Source organism: Choloepus didactylus, chromosome X, assembly GCF_015220235.1.
Source record: "Choloepus didactylus isolate mChoDid1 chromosome X, mChoDid1.pri, whole genome shotgun sequence".
Lineage (NCBI taxonomy): Eukaryota > Metazoa > Chordata > Mammalia > Pilosa > Megalonychidae > Choloepus > Choloepus didactylus.
The window spans coordinates 48,605,118-48,613,396 of NC_051334.1; the positions used below are offsets into that span (position 1 = coordinate 48,605,118).

Genomic DNA, 8,279 nt, shown 5'->3' on the forward strand with positions numbered 1-8,279 from the left:
AACATCCAAACCGGCACACTCTCTTTCCATCTATTATTGTTTTTTCTCTTCCATCTATTACTCATCTATTCCTCTGCTGCCCCCTTTGTCTCCAACTCCCTGATGACTCTAAAGATAGAGGTCTTACTTGAGAGAAGCCTGCTACCTTTGCCCACTTTTCTGCTTGTATTTGCCCTTGTATTCTCCTCTGTTATCTGATGCGCTGTGTATCTCCTGAAATCACAATTTACTGAAAATTTCTGGTCTGCTAAAGCTACACTTCTCATATTACATTGTTATGATTTTTTTTCATTTTCCATTTTCCCAACTACATGTTCAAGATTGGAGAGGTAAATATATGTACTTTATCTACTACCTTAAACTTGAAATTGCACTTTCACTTGAAACTGCCTTCCTTTGTATTTTCTAGGACTTTACACTTCAGACTCTACTTGGGGCTTCTCAGAAACTCTGTGTTCTTTCTCTCAACCATTGATTTATTCTGATGGCTTCAGCTAGTACTGAAATGCTATTGACTCCCAAACCCTTGGTCTTTATCCTAGCCCTCTCTCCTGAGCTCCAGAATCATGTGTCTACCCAGCAACTGGACATTTCTATCCATAAACCTCCAGGTCAGGTCCAAGGATGATCTAAATTTCTCCCTCTGCCAAATCCTTTGTCTCTTCTATTTTGCTAATTTCAGTATATGGCATGATCCTTAATGCAGCAGCTCATGCAATTATTCTGGAATAACACTCTCTCCTTTTCCCACACTTGACAGTACTTTTGTACAATTTATAAATGTAAACATATTTTGAGATGGTCAGAAAATATTCTGATGGTGTTAGGAATCAATTATTTTGAAGACCAGTATTTATAGAAAAAAATAGAAAATCCCTCCACTGTTTGGGAATGTCTCATAGCCTTTTATCTCATCACAGCCTAAAGCATGCCTGCCATACTGTGCTGTATGTAGTTGCATGAACTTACCATGTGTGTTTCATGTCTTCCTGCCTCTCCTGATGCTGTTGCCCCATATTCATGAGGGAAACAATATTATTGTTTAAGGTTTCAAGGCTCTGCCTCCTCAAGTGAAGTCCAATCTGACAACAGAGTGGAATTTGGTTCTGTCCCTTATGAAACCCCAGTGAACCCTGTACACATAGTTCTTTTGTCATACCGCATCACAAGGATGTGTTCATTTACAAGCGTCCTTACCAGGGTATGAGCTCCTTGAGAGCAGACACAGTATCTTATTCATTTTTGTTCCCCCAGCAACATGGACAGGTCCAACCACAGAGTGTTAATTCAATAGTGCAGTAGTCTTCATAAATTAATAAATTAACATAGTAGCAGGGCTTTTCTATTCCATTCCCATACATACAAAGTAGGACACAACCAAGACACAAAGTTGGGTGTCCAGTGTAACCTTTTCTGGTCAATTCTCAATAGTGCTCTTTTGAAAGAGAATTAGTTCCCACTCGTCTTTTCCTTGTCTCCCATTCTGATCATTGCAGATTGTTGTTACAGGAATCAGTGTCATTCGAGGATGTGGCTGTGGATTTTACCCAACAGGAGTGGCACAGACTGGACCTTGCTCAGAGGACCATGCACAAGGATGTGATGCTAGAGAACTACAGCAACCTGGCATTTGTGGGTGAGGATTATTTTCCATGTAGCTCCTGGTAGCACATATTTCCTTTCTTGGTTGCTGTAACATGTGGAAACTCTGTAGAGTTTAATGATATTTTAGTTTCAGATTCAAGGGTCACAGATGATTGATCAGTTTGGGGCACCAGGAAGAATATGTGTGTTCTCACTTCCCCAATGAAAGGTTTAAATGGGCCCCTTCCTTGTGCAGCTCTTGAAGATGCACCTTCCTCCTCCATCAGAGGCCCTAAAGCTCAAACAACATGGCCCATGTCCTGTGCCATTTCCCATTAACAGGCCTCTGCGTGGCCAAACCAGAGATGATCTTCAAGTTGGAACGAGGAGAAGAGCTGTGGATATTAGAGGAGGAATCCTCCAGCCATAGTTACCCAGGTAAGTAAGAACCAGGTAGGTGGAAAACAGGAAATAAGATCCTGGGAATTCAGATCAAAGGTTATTCTTGTGGAATGTTTTCAGGAATGTCTTTTTAGAGGCCTCAGCTCTTTAAAAATGACTGGAGGATAGAAGGTTTACATGTTTCAGATACCTAAATCACTCTCACACTTAAATACTCTATTTTATCTTTATTTTTGTAAGGTGATTTATCACTCTTACCTATCCCTGCCTGTCTTACCTTAGACATTTATTCCTAGTTATTCTCCATCTCTCTTTAGTATTCTCAATTGCCTTCCTTCCCTACATTGCCTTGGATGCCTTCTGTTGTCAGGCTTTCATTCATGCATTCATTTAATCATCCAACATGAAATGTTTTCCCACATGTATGTATGCTGGCCATGTTCTAGGTTTGGAGATTCAGCAGTGAATAAAATGATATCTCTTTTCCTGTAGCTTTCAGTCTAGTGAGGGAAAGAGATTAGAAACAAACAAATACATAATATGTTTGGTGGTGAAAAGAAAATTAATGCAAGGTAAGAAGCATAGACAATGATGGGGGTGTGAATGTGGTTAGGGAAGAATTTTTGGTGAGGTTAACCTTAGAGTAGAAACATCAGTGATGTGAGAAACATAGAGCCACGTAGCTTCTCAGTATTCTGGGCAGAGAGAATAGCAAGTGCCAATCCTAGTCAGAGTGGTATATCCTAGGAATGACAAAGAGGCCAGTGCAGTTTAAGGAAGGTGAGTGAGGGTGAGAGTGTTTAGAGATGATATCAGAGAGTTAGGAAGGAAAGAAATTAAGTAGAGTTTAATAGGCTATACTAAGGAGTTTGATTTTATACTGTAATAAGGGAAGCCATTGTTGGGTTTTGAGTGAAAGAGTGACATGATCCAATTTATGTTTTTAAAGGATCTCTCTCACTGCTGTGTGGAAACAATTCTGTTGGGGGTAATGCCCTCAGGCATGATGAGAAATTTCTTCAGCCTCAGAAGATTCAAACTTTGGATCGAACTGTTGAATATAATGGATGCAGGAAAGTCTTCCATAAGAAAACAGGCTTTGTTAGACATAAGAGAATATATACAGGAGATAAAAACTTTGAATGTCATGAATGTGGAAAAACTTACTGCAGGAAATTGAATCTGATTGAACATCTGAGAATACACACAGGGGAGAAACCCTATGAATGTGGTGAATGTGGAAAAACCTTCAGTGTAAGATCATACCTCATTGCTCATTCGAAAACCCATACAGGGGAGAGGCCCTTTGAATGTAATGAATGTGGGAAATCTTTTGGCAGGAAGTCACAACTCATTCTACATCAGAGAACTCACACAGGAGAGAGACCCTATGAATGTAATGAATGTGGAAAAACCTTTTCTGAGAAGGCAACTCTCACGATTCATCAGAGAACTCACACTGGGGAGAAACCCTATGAATGTAATGAATGCGGGAAAACATTTCGTGTCAAGATATCCCTTACCCAACACCAGCGAACTCACACAGGGGAGAAACCCTATGGGTGTGGTGAATGTGGGAAAACCTTCCGTGCAAAGAAATCCCTAACTCAACATCAAAGAATCCATACAGGTGAGAAACCCTATAAATGTGGTGAATGTGGGAAATTCTTCAGAATGAAGATGACTCTCAATAATCATCAGAGAACTCACACAGGTGAAAAACCCTATCAATGTAATGAGTGTGGAAAATCTTTCAGGGTGCACTCATCTCTTGGTATACATCAGAGAATTCATACAGGAGAGAAACCTTATGAATGTAATGAATGTGGTAATGCCTTCTATGTTAAAGCACGCCTCATTGAACATCAGAGAATGCATTCAGGAGAGAAACCCTATGAATGTAGTGAATGTGGGAAAATCTTCAGCATGAGGAAATCCCTTTGTCAACACCAGAGAACCCACACAGGAGAAAAACCTTATGAATGTAATGAATGTGGAAATGCCTTCTATGTAAAAGTACGTCTCATTGAACATCAGCGAATTCACACAGGAGAGAGACCCTTTGAATGTCAAGAATGTGGGAAAGGTTTTTGCCGGAAAGCACACCTCACAGAACATCAGAGGACTCACCTAGGCCAGTCCTTATCTTGTACATTTGAGAAAGCCTCTCCCTGAAGACTCCCTTCACCTTTTGGTCAAACCCCTTGTGACATCTGATCACCAGGGCACATGGACAAAGTGTACCTGTAAGAATTTGGCACCTACACTGATATGAGAAAATGTCCTGATCCCCTTATGGAATAGCTCATTGTTGTTTTCATTTGGATTTCCCTAACTAGTGGTGAGCTTGAACATCTTATTTGTTGATTGGCTACTTGGTTTTTTTCTATTCACACCTTTTGCTCATTGTTTTCTAACAGGTTGATCATCTTTGCTTCTTGGTTTAAATGTTGTTTCTTTTTTACTACATGTGAATATAAAAGTCCTTTGTCATTCATGTGTTGCAAATATCTTCTCCTGGACCATGGCTGGTTCTTTAGTTTTGTTTTCTTTTCTGCTGATGTTTTATGTTTTAATATTATCAATTTCAAAGTGATAATATTCTCCTATACTTTCCTCTAAAGTTATGGTTTTCCTTTCAAAATTTAGAATTTTAATCTACCCTGAGTTTGTGTGTGTGTGTGTGTGTGTGTGTGTGTGTGTGTGTGTAATGTGAAGTCTTCAATACGTTAATACTATATTATCTTTTAAGAAATACATGTAAATGGCATCACACTATGTTTAAAATTCTGCAGGTTGCTTTTTTCATGTACTGTTACCATTCCAAGATCTATTTATGTTGCTAACTATAGGTTTGGTTTCTTCATTTATCTCTCCATTCCCCTAGTAATGCACATTTGTATCGTTTCTATGTTCAGCAGCTAAACCTAGAAGTGGAACTGATGGGTCATAAGGTGTAGGCAATGTGCCAGTTATTAAGCTATTTCTCTCACTTCCAAACTCATCCACTCTTCTGTATTGTGGTCTGTAATGCTGAGGCTGTGACTCTATAAACCATATGTATTTAGCAATTTCTCTTGCTATTTCTTCTTTAACCCACTGATTGTTTAGGAGTGTGTTGTTTAACCTCCAGGTATTTGTGAATTTTCTAAGTCTCTGATGGTTATTGACTTCTAATTGTATTCCATTGTGGTCAGAGAATGTGCTTTGAATAATTTCAATCTTTTTAAATTTATTGAGGCTTGTTTTATGTCCCAGCATATGATCTATTCTGGAGAAAGTTCCGTGAGCACTAGAAAAGTATGTGTATCCTGGTGATTTGGGATGTAATGTCCTGTATATGTCTGTTAAATCTAATTCATTTATCAGATTGTTTAGGTTTTCAATTTCCTTATTGGTCTTCTGTCTGGTTGATCTATCTATAGGAGAGAGTGATGTGTTGAAGTCTCCCACAATTATTGTGGAAACATCAATTGCTTCCTTTAGTTTTGCCAGTGTTTCTCTCATGTATTTTGTGGCACCTTGATTGGGTGCATAGACATTTACGATTGTTATTTCTTCTTGCTGAATTGCCCCTTTTATTAGTATGTAGTGGCCTTCTTTGTCTCTCAAAACATCCCTGCATTTGAAGTCTATTTTATCTGAGATTAATATTGCTACACCTGCTTTCTTTTGGCTGTAGCTTGCATGAAATATTTTTTTCCATCCTTTCACTTTCAGTTTCTTTGTGTCCCTATGTCTAAGATGAGTCTCTTGTATGCAACATATTGATGGTTCATTTTTTTTGATCCATTCTGCGAGTCTATATCTTTTAATTGGGGAGTTTAATCCATTTACATTCAACGTTATAACCGTGAAGGCATTTCTTGAATCAGCCATCTTATCCTTTGGTTTATGTTTGCCATATTTTTCCCCTCTCTCTATTAATATCCTTTATTGTACCCATACCGAATCTCTTTAGTACTGAACCTTTCTCCAAGTCTCTCTGTCCTGTCTTTGTTTCTCTGTCTGTAGGGCTCCCTTTAGTATCTCCAGTAGGGCAGGTCTCTTGTTAGCAAATTCTCTCAGCATTTGTTTGTCTGTGAAAAATTTAAGCTCTCCCTCAAATTTGAAGGAGAGCTTTGCTGGATAAAGTATTCTTGGCTGGAAATTTTTCTCACTCAGAATTTTAAATATATCGTGCCACTGCCTTCTTGCCTCCATGGTGGCTGCTGAGTAGTCACTACTTAGTCTTATGCTGTTTCCTTTGTATGTGGTGAATTGCTTTTCTCTTGCTGCTTTCAGAACTTGTTCCTTCTCTTCTGTGTTTGACAGTGTGATCAGTATATGTCTTGGAGTGGGTTTATTTGGATTTATTCTATTTGGGGTTCGCTGAGCATTTATGATTTGTGTATTTATGTTGTTTAGAAGATTTGGGAGGTTTTCCCCAACAATTTCTTTGAATACTCTTCCTAGACCTTTACCCTTTTCTTCCCCTTCTGGGACACCAATGAGTCTTATATTTGGACGTTTCATATTATCTATCATATCCCTGAGGTCCATTTTGATTTTTTCAATTTTTTTCCCCATTCTTTCTTTTATGCTTTCATTTTCCATTCTGTCATCTTCCAGGTCACTGATTCGTTGTTCAACTTCCTCTAGTCTTGTACTATGAGTGTCCAGAATCTTTTTAATTTGGTCAACAGTTTCTTTAATTTCCATAAGATCATCCATTTTTTTATTTAGTCTTGCAATGTCTTCTTTATGCTCTTCTAGAGTCTTCTTGATTTCCTTCATATCCCGTACTATGGTCTCATTGTTCATCTTTAGTTCTTTGAGTAGCTGCTCTAGGTGCTGTGTCTCTTCTGGTCTTTTGATTTGGGTGCTTGGGCTTGGGTTATCCATATCGTCTGGTTTTTTCATATGCTTTATAATTTTCTGTTGTTTTTGGCCTCGTGGCATTTGCTGAACTTGATAGGGTTCTTTTAGGGTTTGTAGACCTATTGAAGTCCTTATCTCTAATTTATCAGATCTACAGCTTCGTGGAGTACACTTTCTCTAACTAACCAGCAGGTGGCGTCCACGAGCCACCTGTTCTCCACAAGCCAGTTCTCCCCTGCTTAGCCTTTTTGGTGAGTGGGGGAGTGAGTCTTGTGGGGCCCAATTGGTGTACCAAGCTTGCGTGTGTAGTTGGTGTTGTCTGCCCTGTATGTGGGGCGTGTTTCTGGGCAGTCGGGGAGGGGGGGTGGCCCTAACAATCAAATCTCCCTGGTGATCCTAGAGTTTTAAAGCTGGTGCAATAGTCTAATCCTTCAGTTCAGTCCTGCCACAGTTTGTCTCTGCCACTGACCCACAAGTCCTTGGTATTGGCGTATGGCTCCTGAGACTTGCAAGTGGGCCCCTCTTCCAGGCTGTGCACCCCGGGTCCTCTGTTGAGGGATGACTGTGCTATGTCACAGGTGAGTGCCGTCCCCTCAGGGCAGTTCTGGGCTGCTGGGCTGTGTAGGGAGGCTCCCAGTCTGCTCAAATGATGGGTGAATGGGGCTTTGTTAATTCACACTGCTCCACCTTCCCAACTCTGGGACAATCAGCTGAGGTTGCAGGGAAGGCTAATGTCCACGCCCAGTTTTGTGGTGTGTGCCTGTTATTTGAAGCCCTTCCATCACACTGGGTTGTCTGGGGCAGCTCTGGGCTATGGGGCTGGCGATGGGCAGGAGTGTTTCCTGTCCACCAGGATGATGGCTGTGAGCGGACACCCCTGTTTTCTTGGGAAGTTGTGGTGTTTAGTGAATTTTCTCAGCCACTGAATTATTGCCTTTTGTCTCAGAGCTCTCTTAGTTCTGCTCTTGACTTGACGTGCCCAAATTGCAAGTTTTTGAAGCTTTCTGTATTGGGCTTCTTAGAGTAATTGTTTTAGAAAAAGAAAAAAGGATTAAAAAAAAAAAAAAAAGGGTCCTCCTCAGAGATCTAATGGGTTATTGAAATGCTAAGAGACAAAGCAAGCAGGGCCATTAAGGAAAGGTCCACAGGGCAGAGAGATCGGCTTTTCTTCGGGATTTGCATATGCGCCTTAGGGCCTGAGCTCCGCCCTTCCCCTTTCTGTGTTCACCAGAACTCTAAAAATCCTCTGCTTTTATTTTGGAGTTTTTCGTGTTGTTTTTTTTTTTCTATGCCTGTCTCCTCTCTGCTGGGCTGGCTGCTCACAGATTCTCTGGTGTCTGGTCTCTGTCTATCTATGGTTGGAGTCTGGATCAGTAGAATGAGTTTCCGATAAGAGCAGCCACTGCAGTTCTCCTTTCTCCTTCCCGGAGCTG

At 40.4% G+C, this 8,279-nt stretch overlaps 1 protein-coding gene across 1 annotated transcript; it reads left to right on the plus strand.

Moving 5' to 3' along the window:
- The first annotated feature begins 311 nt into the window (after positions 1-311).
- ZNF157 (zinc finger protein 157) lies at positions 312-5,129 on the plus strand. The gene is made up of 4 exons (XM_037820794.1): positions 312-329; positions 1,432-1,636; positions 1,927-2,022; positions 2,936-5,129. Exons 1-4 carry the CDS (start codon positions 312-314, stop codon positions 4,159-4,161), a joined length of 1,545 nt encoding a protein of 514 aa, XP_037676722.1. The 3' UTR covers positions 4,162-5,129.
- Positions 5,130-8,279: the final 3,150 nt, after the last annotated feature.

Coding starts and splice junctions, on each gene's coding strand:
- ZNF157 (XM_037820794.1), top strand. Junction 1,637..1,926: donor CAGCAACCTGGCATTTGTGG/GTGAGGATTATT, acceptor TCCCATTAACAG/GCCTCTGCGTGGCCAAACCA. Junction 2,023..2,935: donor CTCCAGCCATAGTTACCCAG/GTAAGTAAGAAC, acceptor ATGTTTTTAAAG/GATCTCTCTCACTGCTGTGT.